The sequence below is a fragment of the Fusarium verticillioides genome, chromosome 8 (assembly GCF_000149555.1).
Source record: "Fusarium verticillioides 7600 chromosome 8, whole genome shotgun sequence".
Classification (NCBI taxonomy): Eukaryota; Fungi; Ascomycota; class Sordariomycetes; order Hypocreales; family Nectriaceae; genus Fusarium; species Fusarium verticillioides.
In genome coordinates, this window is record NC_031682.1 from 642,595 (window position 1) to 660,615 (window position 18,021).

General features: G+C 49.2%; 7 protein-coding genes across 12 annotated transcripts; 5 read left to right on the forward strand and 2 right to left on the reverse strand.

Annotated features, from left to right (window-relative positions):
- The first annotated feature begins 259 nt into the window (after window positions 1–259).
- On the forward strand, window positions 260–2,426 carry FVEG_07540 (hypothetical protein). The gene is made up of 4 exons (XM_018896203.1): window positions 260–1,008; window positions 1,054–1,079; window positions 1,126–2,060; window positions 2,111–2,426. The coding sequence occupies exons 1-4, from the start codon at window positions 335–337 to the stop codon at window positions 2,300–2,302; spliced, it is 1,827 nt and encodes a 608-aa protein (XP_018753625.1). The 5' UTR covers window positions 260–334; the 3' UTR covers window positions 2,303–2,426.
- A 164-nt stretch (window positions 2,427–2,590) lies between these two features.
- On the forward strand, window positions 2,591–4,526 carry FVEG_07539 (hypothetical protein). Its single transcript, XM_018896202.1, has 2 exons — window positions 2,591–3,018; window positions 3,067–4,526. Exons 1-2 carry the CDS (start codon window positions 2,701–2,703, stop codon window positions 4,357–4,359), a joined length of 1,611 nt encoding a protein of 536 aa, XP_018753624.1. The 5' UTR covers window positions 2,591–2,700; the 3' UTR covers window positions 4,360–4,526.
- Window positions 4,527–4,689: 163 nt separating this feature from the next.
- Window positions 4,690–7,147, forward strand: FVEG_07538 (branchpoint-bridging protein). Its single transcript, XM_018896201.1, has 5 exons — window positions 4,690–5,187; window positions 5,236–5,453; window positions 5,649–5,872; window positions 5,920–6,234; window positions 6,282–7,147. The coding sequence occupies exons 1-5, from the start codon at window positions 4,838–4,840 to the stop codon at window positions 6,831–6,833; spliced, it is 1,659 nt and encodes a 552-aa protein (XP_018753623.1). The 5' UTR covers window positions 4,690–4,837; the 3' UTR covers window positions 6,834–7,147.
- Window positions 7,148–7,316: 169 nt separating this feature from the next.
- FVEG_07537 (hypothetical protein) lies at window positions 7,317–11,388 on the forward strand. Of its 2 annotated transcripts, XM_018896199.1 has the most exons (4): window positions 7,317–8,097; window positions 8,144–8,434; window positions 8,482–9,399; window positions 9,447–11,388. In XM_018896199.1, exons 1-4 carry the CDS (start codon window positions 7,775–7,777, stop codon window positions 11,017–11,019), a joined length of 3,105 nt encoding a protein of 1,034 aa, XP_018753621.1. In that variant the 5' UTR covers window positions 7,317–7,774; the 3' UTR covers window positions 11,020–11,388. The 2 variants fall into 2 exon arrangements, with proteins under 2 accessions (XP_018753621.1, XP_018753622.1); XM_018896200.1 differs by having other exon boundaries at window positions 7,317–8,434.
- Window positions 11,389–11,491: 103 nt separating this feature from the next.
- Window positions 11,492–14,619, forward strand: FVEG_07536 (hypothetical protein). Of its 4 annotated transcripts, none has more exons than XM_018896196.1 (4): window positions 11,492–12,412; window positions 12,458–12,611; window positions 12,659–12,911; window positions 12,979–14,619. In XM_018896196.1, exons 1-2 carry the CDS (start codon window positions 11,533–11,535, stop codon window positions 12,523–12,525), a joined length of 948 nt encoding a protein of 315 aa, XP_018753618.1. In that variant the 5' UTR covers window positions 11,492–11,532; the 3' UTR covers window positions 12,526–12,611; window positions 12,659–12,911; window positions 12,979–14,619. The 4 variants fall into 4 exon arrangements, with proteins under 4 accessions (XP_018753618.1, XP_018753619.1, XP_018753617.1 ...); XM_018896197.1 differs by having other exon boundaries at window positions 12,458–12,606; XM_018896195.1 differs by having other exon boundaries at window positions 12,458–12,911.
- FVEG_07535 (hypothetical protein) lies at window positions 12,954–14,769 on the reverse strand. Of its 2 annotated transcripts, XM_018896194.1 has the most exons (3): window positions 14,338–14,769; window positions 13,684–14,225; window positions 13,027–13,625 (listed from the first exon to the last, which is right to left on the reverse strand). In XM_018896194.1, exons 2-3 carry the CDS (start codon window positions 13,901–13,903, stop codon window positions 13,264–13,266), a joined length of 582 nt encoding a protein of 193 aa, XP_018753616.1. In that variant the 5' UTR covers window positions 13,904–14,225; window positions 14,338–14,769; the 3' UTR covers window positions 13,027–13,263. The 2 variants fall into 2 exon arrangements, with proteins under 2 accessions (XP_018753615.1, XP_018753616.1); XM_018896193.1 differs by having other exon boundaries at window positions 12,954–13,625; window positions 13,684–14,769.
- Window positions 14,770–16,658: 1,889 nt separating this feature from the next.
- On the reverse strand, window positions 16,659–17,793 carry FVEG_07534 (hypothetical protein). Its single transcript, XM_018896192.1, has 2 exons — window positions 16,971–17,793; window positions 16,659–16,920 (listed from the first exon to the last, which is right to left on the reverse strand). The coding sequence occupies exons 1-2, from the start codon at window positions 17,627–17,629 to the stop codon at window positions 16,818–16,820; spliced, it is 762 nt and encodes a 253-aa protein (XP_018753614.1). The 5' UTR covers window positions 17,630–17,793; the 3' UTR covers window positions 16,659–16,817.
- Window positions 17,794–18,021: the final 228 nt, after the last annotated feature.

Sequence of the window (18,021 nt, forward strand, 5' to 3'; positions counted from 1 at the left end):
GCCAAAATCAGGCGACGCAGGTTGTGAGGCTAAAGATATGAAGAGAAGCAATGAGGATCTTCCATGAGGTGGGAATGAGCTTACCCCAGATACAATGATACAATTCCGTCCGTCTTGGTGGAACCTCGAATGCGATCGCATTCAGAGAAGGATCCACTAGGAGCAACACCATAAGCAAGGGTCCTTTGACATGAAACGAACCACTAGCATGAACGTCGGGACGAAATCGATGTCATCTTTCTTTCATTGAGTCCTGTCATATAAATACCCTTTCTTCTTCTCCTTGTAACTCACATCCGAAGATGTTCTGCCATGTTCGACTTCTGCGACAATCATGTCACAAACAACCTCCAAGGCGCCTGGGCCATCATTGCCAATTACACAACTTGACGATACCCACGACAGAGGCTCAGAGACATACCAAGTTTGCAATCAACACCGCTCTGTTCGAGAAACGCCGGTCTCAAACTTGAGCAACAACCATGCCGCTTCAAGCTCCAAGGACCCCGGCATCCAGAATACCAAATCGAAGAAGACTCTGCTTCAGATCGCAACAGTGATGTCCTCACTCTGCGCCTGTGTCTTCCTCGCCGCACTTGAATTAACAATTGTGTCAACCGCACTTCCAACCATCGCCGCCCATTTCTCATCCGATTCGGGCTATACTTGGATAGGCACATCTTTTGTCCTCGCCCATACTGCCTCGACACCACCGTGGGGCAAGATTTCCGACATTTGGGGTAGAAAACCCATATTACTCGTCGCCAATGTCATATTCTTCGCGGGTAGCCTTATTTGTGCTTTGGTTGATGACCTGGCTGTCTTTATCGCTGGGCGGGCCATCCAAGGAATGGGCGCTGCTGGGATGCAGACGCTGGTAAATATCTGTATCAGTGATATGTTCTCACAACGGGACCGCGGGCTATACTATGGACTGACATCGATTGTCTGGGCCGTTGCGTCTGGGATTGGTCCCGTACTCGGAGGCGCACTTACAGATCGGTTGAAGTAAGTTCGTGTATGTTGGAAAGTTGTCTTACTAACAGTGGCCAGTTGGAGATGGTGTTTTTGGATCAACTGTAAGATTACATTTCAGACCTTTCGAGCTGTAGCTAATGTCCCTAGTACCCATCATCGCTGCAGTCTTTGTTCTCTTGGTATTCACCCTCAAACTCCCATCTCCCAACACACCTGTTTGGGTAGGTCTGAAAGCCATCGACTGGCCCGGCAGCTTCCTCATCATAGGAGGAACTTTGATGTTGTTGCTCGGTCTTTATCTTGGCGGTGTATATGAGCCTTGGAACTCTGCAACAGTGGTGTCTCTCATAGTGTCTGGTGTGGCCACTGGTGCGTTGTTCATATGGAACGAGTGGAAATTGGCAGAGTTTCCTGTTCTACCAGTACACCTCTTCAAGACCTCTTCATCCTATTCAGCATACGCCGTCACATTCTTCCATGCGTTTGTGTTCCTTGGTGTCGCCTATTACCTACCGTTATACTTTCAAGCAGTTCTTCTAGCGAGCCCACTGCGCTCGGGTGTACTACTTCTTCCTTTCATCTTGCCCATCTCAATTTCTGCTGCTCTTACTGGAGCCTACATCCAATTCAGTGGCAAGTATCTTCTTGTCTCACGTGTTGGGTTGATGATCATGACACTGGGAATGGGCCTGATGATCAGCCTAGATGTTGACATGAACTGGGCAAAATTGATCTCTTTCCAGATATTGACAGGAATTGGGGTTGGTCTGAACTTTGAAGGCCCATTGTTGTCTGTTCAAACTGTTGTGCCGCACAAGGATGTTGCGGCCGCGACCACAGCGATGGGCTTTGTTCGAACACTGGCCTCAGGAATATCTGTTGTCATTGGCGGGATACTGTTCCAGAACGAAATGAAGAGTGAATACCAGACTCTTGAAGATAGTCTAGGTCCCGACCTTGCCAGGTTGTTCAAGGGCGCATCTGCATCTGCGAGCGTCGATCTGATCAAGACCTTACCAACAGAGTCGCAGCTCGTCGTGAGAACAGCGTTCTTCAATGCTCTTGACAAGATGTGGATAATGGTAAGGAAATCGACCGATTTCAATCATTCTTTCATACTGATTATCGATAGTATACTGTATTCTCTGGCGTTGGCTTGTTACTAAGTTTCCTTATGAAGGCGCATCATCTCAGCAAAGATCATCAGGAAGCGCACTTGGGCATTATCAATGTAGCGGCGGAACCGAACCAAGCAGACGAGGTTGACCTTTCGACAGGCACCAGCGAGAGTCAGGAAATGAGACGTATCACTCCTAGACCTTGAGTGTATCGACTGCCTGATATGAAGGTAACCATATCGAAGAATATCATGACGCCGCGGTTTGATCATCCGGAAATATACGATCAGGAGTTAATTTTATCGGATCTCTAATAAAGCTATTCTCATCGATTTCAGAAACATCTTCATGCTTGCTTTGACTGATCACAGCGTCAATTTGGGCCACTTACACCTGTCCGTGCACAGCACAGTATCAAGAAGCTATTCGCACCTGCAAGCTTGACCGTTATCTTTCGAGCACGACTTAGCTTTCTGCCCTCTCAACAGTCATCATTTCTCAGAAATAATTGAACATGGGAAACCTAACGCCAAAGAAGCTATGGGAATAGATAAACGCAGTACGTGTCTCTTTTCAGCTATCACTGCATCCTGCAAGAGCAGAGATGAATGAGCCATGTTCAACCAAAACCTCCGAAAGAAGGGATGCTCTGTCGTCGCTTGACGGTCAACCAGGCGGCTTCACAGAGCATGAAGTCGACAACAATCCAAGCCTTCCGCTCTTGGATAGCCATAGACATCATTCTGCGACCGGAAGTATCCTATTGTCTCAAGAAGGCACTATCGACGATGATGCGGCAATCAATGTATTGGCCAAGATTGACAGAGCCATCATTCCATTACTATTCATAAACTATATGTTAAATTTCATGGACAAGGTCATTCTATCTAGCGCCGCTGTTTTTGGACTAAGGGAGGATACTGTATGTCCACCATTCGATCCGAGCCCTCCACCACTGACATTGTTGCAGCATCTCAAAGGTCAGCAATACAGCTGGGTCGGCAGCGTCTTTTACCTGGGCTATCTTCTATGGACATATCCAACAACTTTTTTCGTTGCACATCTTCCAACAGGGAAATATCTCACAGTAAACACATTATTTTGGGGCTTGGTCGTTGCACTCACTGCGGCGTGCCATAACTTCGGTAGCCTCTTGGTCACACGATTTCTCCTAGGCGTCGCAGAGGCCACGATAACGCCCGGCTTCATGTTTCTGACTTCGACTTGGTATACGCGCGATGAGATGCCAACTCGTGTCGGCATCTGGTTTTCTGGAAACTCTGTTGGGGGCTTGGTGGCCAGTTTGCTTGCATTTGCAGTTGGGCATGTCGATGGAGCATCGATACGACCTTGGAGGTGGATGTACATCATCCTAGGCACCACAACTTTTCTGTGGGCAATACCTTTGTTTCTTCTTCTCCCAGACAACATCTCTAAAGCTGCTTTCCTCACACCAAGGGAGAGAAGAATCGCGGCACAGCGTGTGGTATCTTCCGGTACTGGTACGACAGAGCATACGAATTGGAAATGGGATCAAGTCCGTGAGTGCTTGATCGACCCCAAATCTTGGTTCATCGTGGGTATCGAGCTATTCACGCAAATTCCAAATGGCGGATCACAAAGCTTTGCGAATATCGTGGTCGAGTCTTTCGGATTTACCAATTTACAATCCACGCTCATCAACATACCTTACTCGCTTCTATCAGCAGGTATAATAACAGGCAGCGGATACATGGCTGGCCGATTCCGCACTCTTAACTGCATTTTGATCGTCGTTGTTATCATGCCATGTGTCATTGGCAGTGCAATCATCTACAAACGAGACAATGTGCCTCACAGCATCCATCTTTTCGCCTACTTCCTCCTCTCGAGCGGATCTGCAGCAATGCCGCTCACCATGGCCCTTGTACAATCAAATTATCGAGGTGTTACGAAGAAGATGACCATAACGGCCATGTTGTTCATCACATACTGTATTGGAAACATGGCAGGGCCACATTTCTTCCTGAAGTCTGAGGACCCACTATACGAGACTGCTTTCAAGGCTATCACTATTTGCTACAGTTTAGCTACAGTCTGTGCTGTGTGTTTGAGAACTTACCTCGAGCGGTTGAATGAAAGGCGAACTAGAGAAGAGGGTCTCGTTGGAAGTGCTGGCTCAGGGGGTGTTGTACGAGGGGATGCTCAGGGGCATGACGATTCCTCGGGCCCTGAATCAGATGTGACGGATTGGCAAGTCGTCGGGTTTAGATATAGGCTTTAAAAAATCTTCCGTTCTTTTGCCAGACTAACTTTTTTTGTCTGACTGCTGAGGCCTGGCACTGTAATCACTTGATTGATATCTTGGTGAGAAAGTCGAGGTATGTCAACTATCAAGATTGGAACCTTGTTTTTACAGTTCAAAGCAACATAATTCACATATACATGGCATCCAATGGAGCTGTAGAATCAAGCTTTTGTTATTATCCCCATTCCCATAAAAGTTTTGATCGTTCACTGTCATATAAGACCTCTTCATTTCCTTCTGACAGTGCTACTGGTAGTCTTCAACTGATTCAGGCAAGTCACGTGGGTCTCCGGCTGAGTGTTTCCCCGACCCGTCAAATCGCCCCATATCATTTGAAAGCACCAAGGCACCCACTTCAAACTTTCGACATCCACAACGAAAGTCCAGCTCTTTTCTGGACCATCATATACCTTTTCCCCAGCGCATCAAAAGTTTGATCGCGTATCGCTTGAAAATGTCGTGGAGAAGCCAAGGAATCACCGGTTCCAACAACATCCCTCTCGGGAAGCGTCGCTTCGGAGATGAGGAGGAGGAGTTTAATGGTAACGCTGGAGTCGATCGCGACTTGAAGCGTGGACGCGATCCTGAACCTCGCGGCGATGCTGATGGACCTCGACGACGAAAGAAGCGAAACCGATGGGGTGATGCATCCGAGAACAAAGCGGCTGGCCTCATGGGCTTGCCCACTGCTATCTTGTCCAACATGACAAGTGAACAGCTTGAGGCGTACACACTGCATTTGCGTATCGAGGAAATCTCCCAGAAGCTTCGCATCGACGATGTCGTCCCAGCTGACGGCGATCGGTAAGTTTTCCTTGTTGATAATACCCGTACATTGCTAACTTATGACAGATCTCCTTCTCCCGCTCCTCAGTACGACAACCACGGTCGACGTATCAATACACGAGAGTACCGATACCGAAAGAAGCTTGAAGATGAGCGCCACAAGCTCATCGAGAAGGCCATGAAGACCATTCCTAACTACCATCCGCCACAGGATTATCGTAGACCTACAAAGACTCAGGAGAAGGTCTATGTTCCTGTTAACGATTATCCGGAAATTAACTTCAGTATGATTGCTAACCCTTTAACCCTACTTACCAAAATTATCCCCTGTTTTTTGTTTTCCTTTTGGAGTTTGATCAGACTCACCACCACAACCCCGGTGGTGTTTGAGGCCTGGTCCTTCATCGAATGGACTAACCCTTACACGTTCATCTAATCTTTGCGAATCAGACACTAACACTAGCTCTCTCGTACTAAAGTTGGCTTACTTATCGGACCTCGAGGTAACACTCTGAAGAAGATGGAAGGAGACTCAGGTGCCAAGATCGCCATTCGTGGCAAGGGCTCCGTAAAGGAGGGTAAGGGTCGGTCTGATGCCGCGCACGCCAGCAACCAGGAAGAAGATCTGCACTGTCTCATCATGGCCGATACCGAAGAGAAGGTCAACAAGGCCAAGAAGCTCATCCACAACGTCATTGAGACTGTAAGTCTACCCCCATACCCCAAAAGCTATATACTAACACTGTCCAGGCTGCGTCTATTCCCGAAGGCCAGAACGAACTCAAGCGAAACCAGCTCCGTGAACTCGCCGCGCTCAACGGTACCCTCCGAGACGACGAGAACCAGGCTTGCCAGAACTGTGGCAAGATCGGTCATCGCAAGTACGACTGCCCCGAGAAGCAAAACTTCACTGCAAGCATCATCTGTCGCGTTTGTGGCAACGCTGGTCATATGGCTCGCGATTGTCCCGACCGACAGCGTGGTGCTAGCTGGCGCCAGAATGATGCTGGTGCTCGCCCTGCTGGTCGTATCGGTGGCGGAGATGATGTTGACCGTGAATACGAGGTAAGAAATCCGCTCTCTCTCCGACTTACAATACTAACACGCATTAGCAACTCATGCAAGAGCTTGGTGGAGGGTCTTCTGGAGCCCCTGCGCGTATCGAGGCCGGCCCTGGCGCTCAGAACAACGGAGACGCGAAGCCTTGGCAGCGAGGCCCTACTGGTGGTCCTGCACCATGGCGCAGCCGCAACCAGGATTCTAACGAAGGAGGATCGGCAGCTCCCTGGGCTAGAGATCGCGGTGGTCGCAACGACGACCATCAAGGCGGTAACGCTGCCGATAGCTACTACGGACAGGCTTATGCAGGTGCCTCAGGTGCCGCTGCTCCCTGGGCGCAACAGGCTCCTGGAACTCAGGGTGGGTATGCTGGCTATCCTGGCTATGGTGCCTACGGTGCTGCTCCCGGAATGGGAGCTCCTCCTGGCCTTGGTGCTCCTGGCAGTGCGCCCCCTCCTCCTCCTGGTGCTCCCCCAGGCCTGGGAGACATTAACGCCTTTATTCAGCAGTATGCCGGCGCTGCACCTCCTCCTCCGCCTTCTGGAGATGCCCCGCCACCACCTCCCAGTGATCAGCCTCCGCCTCCCCCACCTCCCGGTGCCTAAATGAGCAGACTAACAAGGCTGTTTTGTTCTGGGAGGCATTCTGACACAGCTTTAAACCTCAACTATAGTTTAAGAATCGTTATATAACCGGACACCGACAGCGGAGGATAAGCGATCGTTTCTAACGTGGCAGCGAACTAACCACTGACTGCAATATGAGACTGCGTTTCATTGCTTTATATCAACGAGCTTTGATGTTCAGCTTGTGTTTTGCGAGATAATCACTAAAAGCAAGGAACTAATCGCGTAGGCAACTTGTACTTGATAATTGAGTCGTTTTAGTTATGATCTGTCTGTCTCTGCTATCGCTGTGAACTTTGAAGAATGTCTCCAATTGTGAAATGCCCTGTTTATGCACGTAAAGTCATTTAATGCAGCTCATACATGCGTACCTAGACCCCGCATTGCAGTGGTTCTGGCGTCATTGTACGTATCTTTTTCCCTCCCGGAACAGGGAGCTTGGGCCATGTGACAAGGGAATGGAAGCAACGCAATCAGCATGGAACAGTTGCCTCACCTCATCTTGGCTCATCAAGTTCTACAAACTTCATCTCGTTTCGGTACTCGACGATATCTTCGATTTTTGGTGCACTCGAGTGAGGTGACTAGGACACGCTGAGGAAGTCGCGTTCTTGAGGTGTCTTGTGCAGTGCCTTCTTGTTTCATTTTCATGACGAGGGTCATCTGACTCTTCCCTTCTGTCTCGTACTCTCTCCCCTCAACTACCTTGTCTTGTCTTATCTTCCATCTTCTTGGTTCTTTTCTTTCGTGATTCTCAGCCTCTGCACTACTGCGCGCTGATTCGAGACCTGACCATGACCCTACAACTTTAATTGTCATATACTTTTCACCTAGAGTTTTTTCCATTCTGCGACGCACTGACGTAGGCGCGTCACCTAGGATTACCTCAGGTCCAATTCAAACCAAATCATCATCTCATCATGAGGGCTAAGAACCCTCTTGCCTTCCGGCCAGGGCCTGTGTCCTTCTGGACGACTGTTATATATCTCGCTCTTTTCATTCCTCTCATCTGGATTCACGAAACTGTTCCTTCGGCTCCGGCTGATCGGTCGCTGTATCAGGGTTTCAATTTGACCGAGGCATGGCTCGACCTACAAACCATTACTCGCGCCTATCATCCCTACAACAGTCACGAAAATGACCGAGTACGCGAATTCATCATTAACCGCACCCAGGAGATCCTCGATCGCAATGATATGTCGTATACCACTGAAACTATTGGTGGTGTAGTTTGGCACTCGAGGTCAGTCTCTGTCGCGATCTCATACGCATATCGTTAACACGAGTAGAACATCTTCTCTGGAGAACCAAGATTCGCTTGTATCATCTCAGGGTAAGCCTCGTGGAGCAACACTCTTCGATGACAGAACTTCCAACGTTTCCTGGACTTACAACACTGCTCGGCGCATGGGCTCCAACATTTCCAAGGGAACGTGGTTGGGACAGTACTTTGAGGGCAACAACTACTATGTCTACATCCACGGCAAAAACGACCCCGAGGGTGAATGGTGGCGTGATGAATCCAAGTACAAGAAGTTCCGTGGCGAGGGCGGTGTTCTTGTCAATTGCCACTTTGATTCGTAGGTAAAAACAAAAAGTCGATGGTCCTCAACTGACGGTGTTCCAGCGTTTCCACTGGATTTGGTGCCACCGACGATGGTATGTCCTGCGTGTCGATGCTCCAGCTCTTGAGCTACTTTACACTCAAAGGACGTCAACCCAAGAACGGCATCGTTCTCCTCTTCAACAACGCCGAAGAGGATGGACTTCTTGGCGCTAGAGCCTTTGGCTACAGTCCCTTGTTGCCATTCATTCACACATTCGTCAACCTTGAAGGCGCAGGAGCTGGAGGCCGGGCGCTGCTTTTCCGTACCACTGACTTGCAGGCTGCAAAGGCCTACTCCAAGAGCCCTCATCCGTTAGGATCCGTTGTTGCTGCTAATGCTTTCGAAAGAGGTGTGATCAAAAGCGCAACCGATTACGAGATCTTTGCAGATGCCTATGGACAAAGGGGACTCGACATTGCTTTCTATGAGCCTCGCGCTCGGTACCATACCAACCAGGACGATACACGGCACACGTCTGTTAACAGCATTTGGCACATGCTCTCAGCTGCTCTCGCGTCGACTGAGCACCTGTCGAAGACGACTGGTACCATCTTCAACGGCGATCGTTCCGATGGCAACTCTGATCTTGTCCAGAACGGCAAGCAAGCTGAGGGTGTCTGGTTCGATATCTTTGGTGCTGCGTGGGCCGTGTTCGCGCTTAGAGGACTCTTTGCATGGTCTCTAACACTTCTCGTCGCCACGCCACTGATCCTCATTGCCTTCACGTACATCCTGGCTCGCAAGGATAAATACTACTACTTTTCTAGAGACATCAAGATGCATCACGACATTAACGATGACCCGGTGGTGCTGGGCGGCTGGAAGGGGTTCTTCCGCTTTCCATTTGCCCTCGCTTTTGCTGGAGCACTAACTATCGCATCGACTCTTCTGATTGCTAAGTTCAATCCGCTGATTATTTACAGCAGCGGTTACGCTGTGTAAGGTTTTTTTCTCTGCTGGTATATCAGAAACTAATATCCTTCAGGTGGTCTATGACTCTCTCCATCTTTTACTTCTCGTTCTGGCTCATCATGCGTGGAGCCAGTTTTGTTCGTCCCAGCGCACTTCATCGTGGCTTCGTTTTGATGTGGCTCTTTGCCCTTGGCTGGGGTGTACAGGTTGTGTGTGCTGTGGCAGAGGACCGTATGCATATTGGTGCCCTTTACGCAACCGTTTTCTTCCAGTCAGCCATCTTTCTTGCTCTGTTCATTTCTCTTTTGGAGCAGTTCGCGTTGCTTGGGAAGCACGACTTTGCAATGCAGCTTCACGACGCACATCAGGCGCGTGATGTTTCTAGCCGCGATGACGAGCATGAATCGAGACCTCAGACAGAGAGCGGATCTGCTCACGCTGAGGCGGATGATAACGAGGACGGATCTGAGGATGCTACCGAGACTACGCCACTTAGATCCGGTGAATCAGGATACGGGTCCAACGCCCCGACCTCGTTTGCCAACACATATCGCCGTTCGGTTGCTGAGAACTCGCCCTCTCCGCCTAGTATGCGACGATACCAGCCTTTCGAGCATGAGCAGAGTTGGTCTGGACGCCTTCCTACGTGGACTTGGATTCTCCAGTTCCTCTTTCTGGCTCCGGTTCCCGTGATCCTGTTTGGAAATATTGGCCTGGTTGTCATGTCTGCTACCCAGATGACAGGTACCGACGGGGGTAGCCTCCTTGTTCCCGTCTTGTCATTGGGTATTTTGAGCATTTTCTTGTTGCTCCCACTCACACCTTTCATCCACCGTGTAACTCACCATATTCCGTTGTTCCTCTTGTGTGTTTTCGCCGGCACCTTTATCTACAACCTGGTCGCATTCCCATTCTCCGATAGTAACCGTTTCAAGTTTTACTTCCAAGAAGTCATCGACCTAGATAATGGTACCAACACAGTGTCCATCGTAGGACTCGAGGATTATGCGCGATCCGTCATCAGCACCCTACCGAGCACTTTGGGTCAAGAGATCAAGTGTCAGCCAGCTGTTGGACGAGATCTAGCAGACTGTCAATACGATGCCTCGTCGTTGGCGCCCAGACTGTACAGGAATAAGACTCCTGATGATTTGATCTCAGTTGAGACGATATATGGCAGCGATGGAAGCAAAGCACGACTTCGAATCGATGCCATTGACTCAAGGCTTTGCTATGTTCGCACATCACGACCCATCTATGGATTCGCCGTGGATGGTGCAAGCCCAAGAGATCCTCGCTTCGGAAAGTTCCCCTCGGAGGGTTTCAGCAGCGTCCAGCTCTGGCGCCGTGATCGAGATCGACCTTGGACATTGAACTTGTATCTGAATGAGCGAAATGCTCTTGCTGCATCAGAGGACTCGGCTCAAAAGGAAATCGAGTCCCAGGACGATCACGAGCTAAGAGTGCGGTCAGCGGAACCAGCAGCTGATCGTCTCGAAATCACTGTCAGTTGTGCTTACAGTGATGCCAACACGCCTGGAACAATCCCTGCTCTTGACGAGCTTCTCAAGTACATGCCGACTTGGGCGGCAGTCACCAAGAAGAATGTTGGACTCGTAGAAGTTCGCAAGACTCATAAAGTCTGAGGAGGATAGATAGTACACGAGCATGACCGGAACCTGCAAGATTTGGCTGAAGCATTTCTAGAGTGGCTCCTGAGTACGGCTTCAAGGCATGGTGCTAGCCATGGGTGGAGTTTGGGACTGATATGGTGCATTGGTTTGGTTTGGCTTGGCCTATTGTTTAATGATTGAGTAACCTGAGTGCCGTAACGAATATGACTGTTGAATATGCTTAATGGTCTGAAAGGTGTGTGAGCGGGATCTGGTGCAACAATGCCACGATGAACATCTTTTGACGCCTGGCCTAGCCAGATACCTAGACTAGAAGCTATCTCCAGATGAATATATATGTACGAAGAATTGAACAAAAGTTAAACCAAGGCTGTGGAAAGGTGTTCGTGTTGTCCGGACTCGTTATCTTGCTACCGGGTAGCTCAGGTTGGTTGAAAACTCCGCCAAGGATTTCGTCATCTAGGTCATCCCTTATCTCTAATGTCACAGCTTCACTTCAACACTCATCAAACTCATCAACATACAATGGCACCTCAAATATGGCTGCCCTCAGAGCGCTCTTCAGGGGCTCAACAGAAAGCCCTCGTTCATTACATCTGTGGTAACCCGGGCCTCATCGAATACTACACCGACTTCCTCAGCCATGTGCGCGGCCTTTTAGACAAGATCGAGACAGACACTGCTTATGATATCTACGGCACTAACTTGCTCGGCTTCAGCGACGCTGACCATGAGCCATTTACTTCAAAGAATAAACCTTGGGACCTGGAGGGACAGATTGAGGGCATGTACGATATCGTTGCGGCCAAAGGAAAAGGGTACGACTTCGTGATTCTCATGGGCCATTCTGTTGGGTCATTCATCACTGTTGAAATCTTTCATCGCCATATGAAGAATCCGGAGCGAGCGCCGCATTTGAAGCTTCAACATGGATTTCTGATATGTCCTACGCTTACGCACCTTGCTCGGTCATCCAATGGTGTACAGTTCCAGCTATTGCGTCAATTCATTCCCTTCCTCGACACCGCAGCTTGCTTACTCGCACGTCTTCTCCTCGGCCTTTTCAGTGTCGCAAGCGTGACTTGGATCGTTCAGCGCCTCCTGGGCTTTACACCTGCGAGTGCAGACGTCACTGCGCGATGGTTGAAGAGTAGAGATGGCGTGTTGCAGGCAGTTCATCTGGGATTGACGGAGTTGGAGATGATAACTGAAGAGAAGTGGAACGACGACCTATGGGACACGACAGGAGAGGAAAATGGAGTACCAAAGTTCTTTTTGTTCTATGCCAAGAAGGATCACTGGATTCATGATGACGAGAGGGACGGCATCGTGGAAAAGAGAGGAGATAAAGCGAGGATTGTGCAGGATGAAGGGGATATTCCTCATGCGTTTTGCACGAGAGAGAGTAAGTTGGTAATTGAAGCGTCTGTGGCGGTTGCTAACAATTCAGATGCGAGCTTAGAAGTTGCAAGGCGAGTCTGCGGTTGGGTCGAAGAGATCGAAGCAGCCAAGAAGTGAAACGACGTGAAACAAACTTGGGTCAAGAATACGAGGCCCAGTCCTTTGTTCAAGGACCCTTTGACAAACAATAACAGACGTGTACAGTGAGCATTGGTCCATGACTGAACATCACGAAGCTGACTCCCAAAAGACTAGACAAGTTTGCCACGATCTTATGCATAATAGAAATGATTTCCATTGGATCTCGATCGAAACTATATCATCAGCCACATAATGAAATGGTTGGCCCTGTCTATTTACGGCGTGACATCGCTCGCTGCACTCCCCGCATGAGGCCGCGTAAGGTTTTCGGGGCGCCGGTTGTGCCAGAAACGGCGACAGACGTCGACCACTTTTTTACTGGGAGATGACTCGTCATGTTCTGCTAGGTCTACTTCTAGAAGGTGAGTGTTTACTCGGATGACGAGGATTTTGATCACGGTTTTGCTGGTATGATCCTGACTGTCTCAGTTTGTTGATTCATGGCATTCGATTCACGGTTTGCAAATTCACCATCAATTGAGGGCAGAGAAGTGAGACAAGTGTCACTGGTATATTTGCTATATTCTGGTGGTTCAAGACCATTAATTATTAACCCGTGATTCCAATCACAAATCCGAATCCAATTCCCATGTACACATATTCCATTCCTCCTCGTTACTTTCCTTTCAGCTCGTAACAATGCCTGTCACCTCACGTTCAAAACTTGAATAGTTTTTTCCACGATGAGGAATTGGCGCTCATAATTGACTCCGTTTACAGAGCAAGGGCCATGAGGGCAGCCATGGCCATGGCGCCGAGACCCTTGAGGCCAGCAGCGCTGTTCTCGCCGACACCTGAGGGAGCGGGAGTGCTGGTGGCACCGCCGGCAGCCTCGGACTTGGTGGTGGGAGTCTCGACGACGGGGGGAACAGCGGTGGTCTTGCTCTCAACGACGGGAGGGACAGAGGTGGTCTCGACGGCGGTGGTCTCGACAGCAGTGGTCCCGACGGCGCTGGTGGTGACGACAACCTTGGTGGAGGTTTCGACCTTGGTGGTGTCGGCCTTGGAGGACTCCTCGGCGGAACCGGAGCCGGAGCCGCCAGAGCAGAGCTTCTCAGTAGCAGGGAGGACCTCGTCTGAGGTGAGTCAGTATATAAATGTCTTGTGTCATGTAATTGTGAGTAGAAAACTTACTGATGGCAACGTCGGAACCACACTTGGTGATCACACAAGAGGTAGCGGCGCTTCGGACATCGTCGAAGCTCTTGCAGACACAGGTGAGATCAGTGGTCTTGCAGTCGGTCTTGCTGGTGATGGCGTCGTCAAGGCAAGGAATAGCGCACTTGGGGACGTCGGCGAGAGACTGAGCCGAGACGGCGGTGGCGAGGGCAGCAATAGCGAAAGAGTACTTCATCTTGAAGGTTGTTTCTTGGGGTTGTCTTTTTTAAAAGTTGATATGCGAGGAAGACACAACGAGTGTAAAGAGGCAAGGCTGAAGCTGATGCTGAATTGGTCCAATGGAAGCGAGTGGATGAGGAGGAAAAGAAAGAAGGGGAAAGCTTGAGAGATGGATGAGAAAGGGCTTTATGTATGTGAAGGAATCAACAAGTTCAGCTCGACTTGGTTAGAGCGTGACGGTGCCGTTGCCCGTTAACCATTACAGGGAAGACCAGCCTCTTCTTCCTGCAGACTTGCAGGTCAACTTCTTGTTCTTGATTCTGATCCTCGTTCCTTTTCTGGAGTCTAGCGTGAGTGGACTGTGGGAGGGGGGTCGGGATACGCTGCGACGAGCCGGAAGCTGGGAAGTTGGACGAATGGGAGGTTGAAAGAGGGACAGGGAACTCTTACCAGGGGTGCTAGTTGCTATTCTTGCTGTGGTAACTCCTCAGAGGGCGTGTAAGAGCTTTTGTTATGCCGTTGTGAGAGCGGGGCGGGCTTCCGGATTCGATACACACGGCCGAGTAGATCGACGAGGGGTGATGCCAAAGTCCGGGGGCGAGATGCGGAGACGGGTCTAGCGCTAGGGCATGTGAAGTTCTCGGTTCTTCTGTGACTCTCTCTCAAGAAGAACTTTTCGGAGATTGACCTTGAAAAAGGAACATGAGCATGGCACGAACTGTCTAGTTCATCAAACCGGCAGCAGGAGAAGCTGGAGATTTGCGATCCACCCCCGGATATTGGACAATGCTCCCCTTTTTTCCCTTTCTCATTGAGATTTATTATTACGATCTCCGGGGTAAAACAAAGCTTCAATTGGAGAAGAGACTGTAACATAGCAGTTGACGCCATTAGGAGAATCCTTCAACGGGGACTTTGAACTTGGCCAAGTCACATGCTGGAGTACAAGGGTCACTACTAATCCGAGGGCCGATTGATGGGGGAGTTTGGGAACTAGGCCCGACTTGAGCGGCAAAGCCGAAGAGGAAGAGAGCAAGAGGAGGAACTAAATGAGAATAGGGAAAAGAGAGGCAAGGAAAACAGGTTTGACGATGAGGCAACCAACCCATTCAGTGCATTGCATTGCAAGGCAGGGACGCCAACGATGCAGGAACAAGAGATGCTAATGGGTTGACAGTTGTGACTAGAGTTGAAGTGGTGAATTGACCACTATACCTTAGCTCTACAGTACTATCTTTAACTCTACAATTTGGCATACAGCGGTCTGTCTACTACCATATACTACTAGACAATACTGGTAAATTGACCGCTAGTTCCTCTACCTTTGTCCCTTGACCAGCTCTACAAGTACAAGTCAATGCCTGATTTCTCTCTCTTGCTCTCTTTTACTCATCAAAACTCAACCCCCAGTGCACGGTGTCCCAAAACTCCCCCGCATCTCACACTCTACTGCACACCCACCAAAACACACCCACACACTTGACCAACACCCCCTGTAGCCGGGAATAAAAGGGGGCCCTGTCAGGCTTGCAGGGATCTTGACCAACTGCCTTCCTACACTGGACAAATGCGCTCGAATTAACCGCTCTTTTGGACCGCCACGCCGAGGCTCACATGCGAGGCAACGGAAGTGTCCGAGTCTTGTAGCCTCTACGGATTCAGCACAGTAGGAATTGATTACGTGGTGTTATGGAGGAGCGCTGTTGGGAGCTGAGCAGAGAATCTGGAGTCTAGAGTCTGGAGTCTGGAGTCTGGAGAAATGGTTGTTAGCGGGATCTTTCTCAGGCGGGAAGGGAAGGGAATCGAAATGGTCTGATCACAATAAGTGGACAATATCCGCCGCTGCCGACTTGGCAAACCAAACATGCATGAAAGACGAAAGACGAACCGTTGCGGTAGCATTTCCCATTAAAAATCATGAGATTCAAGATCTGATTAAGTAAACCACATCAATAAACATAAGCTGAGCTGATGAGGCGTGGATAACTTGTGTAGCACAAGAGATCTCATCAATCTTCATTATGCACTTATGCATCGTCACCTATATACCCACCTCCTGCACCAGGAGTCGACGGTGACGACCGACACCACACCCTGACTGAAGCCATTGTGCGGCGTAGTTTCCAGGGGCAGAGCGAGGTTTTTCATTTTGCAGCTATTAAAATAGCCAACAGGTAGCTGTATGCAACCATCTCAGCTCGGGTTTGCATGCCCACCTACAGTCGTCGTGTTGGTTGGTAGATCTATCTAGATGCCTTGGTTGGTCAAGATTTTGAGACACGGCGAATCTCCGTTAATAAATGTAAGGAGAAGGCTGAGCTATGAGTTGGAGTTTCAAAGGATTACTACCGAGGCTGCAAGATCAATTGAAGCATATGAAGTTGCCTCTCTCACGTTCAAGTTGACTTTGTTCCTGAGAATTATCATCACTAACAACAATGCACGGGGAGTTCCCGTCTTGTTTGATTCGCTAGAGGGTACAAAGTATGTACCACCAATCACCCTCAGACCCCTGCATCTTGGCGGGGGGAGGAAGGGGGAAAAGAGCTCAAAAACTTGGACAACGTCATTTGAACTTCAGGTTCATGGGAAAAGATAATCTGACGTCGAGTTTTGGAGGAGGCCTTGATGGAGAATATGGGGGATGAAACGTGCTGTGACGCAAGGTAGGATTGGGATTGGAGCAAACTTGGCTGACGGTCTTGGTGATGATTTACAAGTTTTTTTTTTTAGTTTTTTTTTAGTTTTATTTTAGAGATTTCATGCAGCAACTCACGATGGGAATTGTTGGCATGTACCCTGATTCTTGGGATAAATCTAGTTGAGATCTATCTGTATTCTGTAGTAACCGACAGACAGTCTTGCTTGCTAATGCTGTACACCAAGAGATCTAATTTCTATACCTCCAGCTCTTCGCCCACAACACCATTCTACTCCCATCGTTCATAATCAGGAAAATACCTCTCATGAATCCTCCCTGCGTACTCCATCAAGCTCGAATGCTTCCTCATAATAGCCGCTGAAGTCGGAGCTCTGAAAAAATCATTAGCATAACCCAAACTCATCAGCAAAAGTAAACTCACGCTTCGCAAATCAACGACGAAGCAATAAACCCAAAGATTGTTGCGTCAACTTCTGTAGGCTCATCACCACCAAGAGCCCAAAACGGTCCATCGCCTTTCTTCCTCGTCCTCGACTCTGCAAGTAGAGCTTCGACACTCTCCCAAACTTCCTCTCTCAACTCATTAACTTCTTCGTTTGTCAAACGGCCCGTTCCTTGTCCATATGCAGTCCTTGCATTTGCACGAGCAGCAAGATATCCTATAACAACCTGTAGAAGCCACGGCATAGAAGCAAAAATGTTGGAGCGCATGGTATAATAATTATCACACCATTTCTCACGAGTACCGTAAAAGTAAACCTTTTCTTCCAAAAGAGCTCTGAACGCAAGATCTTGTGCTCTCTGAACAGGCATCAAGCTTGCACCAAGGTCAGGAATGAGACCATCGTCGACAAAGCGTTTGATAATAAACGTCGAGTCGCTAAGAGTCTCGTTTTCAGCTTCAATGTATGGGATCTTTCCTCGTGGTGCAGTTTTCGGTGATCCTTCGGCTACCCTGTAGGACACGCCGGCGAAACGAAGACGAGCTTCGAGTTTGATGACGAAGGGGGACCATGGAAACGCGGTTGGCTTTCCAGGACCACGAAAGATGGTGAATTGTGAGACTTTGTTAAAGGCCATTATTATTGAATTGTTTGATGAGCTGTTATTCTACTCTATTTGATTTATCGTGACTTTTTGTAGTTTGGTGTTTTTGGACTTCGCGTTTCAGTTGATGGCCGGACTTTGCGGTGTTGTCCGGGGATCCGCATCGGCACGCGAGACGCAGAAATGTCAAGTCCGGCACGGAGCCATATCATGAGAGACGGGCCCGTAATCTTCGGCGTCTATTTCAACCGCTTTATCACTATCCGTTTCTTATCATGATAAGATGCCGAAAGACCGTGTTCGGACCGACCAGTGTACATACATCAGCTCACCATGTCCAAGGCTAAGGTACCCAAAACGGACACTCCGCAACATCACGAAATCTCTTCAAACAAAAGCAGACTCATAACGCCATTTCAGATTAC

Bases quoted from the DNA above. Each gene is read 5' to 3' on its own strand.
- FVEG_07540 (XM_018896203.1), top strand. From the start codon at position 335: ATGTCACAAACAACCTCCAAGGCGCCTGGGCCATCATTGCCAATTACA. The intron at 1,009-1,053 runs GTAAGTTCGTGT...AACAGTGGCCAG, and splicing joins GCACTTACAGATCGGTTGAA to TTGGAGATGGTGTTTTTGGA. The intron at 1,080-1,125 runs GTAAGATTACAT...TAATGTCCCTAG, and splicing joins ATGGTGTTTTTGGATCAACT to TACCCATCATCGCTGCAGTC.
- FVEG_07539 (XM_018896202.1), top strand. From the start codon at position 2,701: ATGAATGAGCCATGTTCAACCAAAACCTCCGAAAGAAGGGATGCTCTG. The intron at 3,019-3,066 runs GTATGTCCACCA...ACATTGTTGCAG, and splicing joins TTGGACTAAGGGAGGATACT to CATCTCAAAGGTCAGCAATA.
- FVEG_07538 (XM_018896201.1), top strand. From the start codon at position 4,838: ATGTCGTGGAGAAGCCAAGGAATCACCGGTTCCAACAACATCCCTCTC. The intron at 5,873-5,919 runs GTAAGTCTACCC...AACACTGTCCAG, and splicing joins TCCACAACGTCATTGAGACT to GCTGCGTCTATTCCCGAAGG. The intron at 6,235-6,281 runs GTAAGAAATCCG...AACACGCATTAG, and splicing joins ATGTTGACCGTGAATACGAG to CAACTCATGCAAGAGCTTGG.
- FVEG_07537 (XM_018896199.1), top strand. From the start codon at position 7,775: ATGAGGGCTAAGAACCCTCTTGCCTTCCGGCCAGGGCCTGTGTCCTTC. The intron at 8,435-8,481 runs GTAGGTAAAAAC...ACGGTGTTCCAG, and splicing joins GTCAATTGCCACTTTGATTC to CGTTTCCACTGGATTTGGTG. The intron at 9,400-9,446 runs GTAAGGTTTTTT...AATATCCTTCAG, and splicing joins TACAGCAGCGGTTACGCTGT to GTGGTCTATGACTCTCTCCA.
- FVEG_07536 (XM_018896195.1), top strand. From the start codon at position 11,533: ATGGCACCTCAAATATGGCTGCCCTCAGAGCGCTCTTCAGGGGCTCAA. The intron at 12,413-12,457 runs GTAAGTTGGTAA...CTAACAATTCAG, and splicing joins TGCGTTTTGCACGAGAGAGA to ATGCGAGCTTAGAAGTTGCA.
- FVEG_07535 (XM_018896193.1), bottom strand. From the start codon at position 13,903: ATGAAGTACTCTTTCGCTATTGCTGCCCTCGCCACCGCCGTCTCGGCT. The intron at 13,626-13,683 runs GTAAGTTTTCTA...GACTCACCTCAG, and splicing joins TGGTTCCGACGTTGCCATCA to ACGAGGTCCTCCCTGCTACT.
- FVEG_07534 (XM_018896192.1), bottom strand. From the start codon at position 17,629: ATGGCCTTTAACAAAGTCTCACAATTCACCATCTTTCGTGGTCCTGGA. The intron at 16,921-16,970 runs GTGAGTTTACTT...TGATTTTTTCAG, and splicing joins TCGTCGTTGATTTGCGAAGC to AGCTCCGACTTCAGCGGCTA.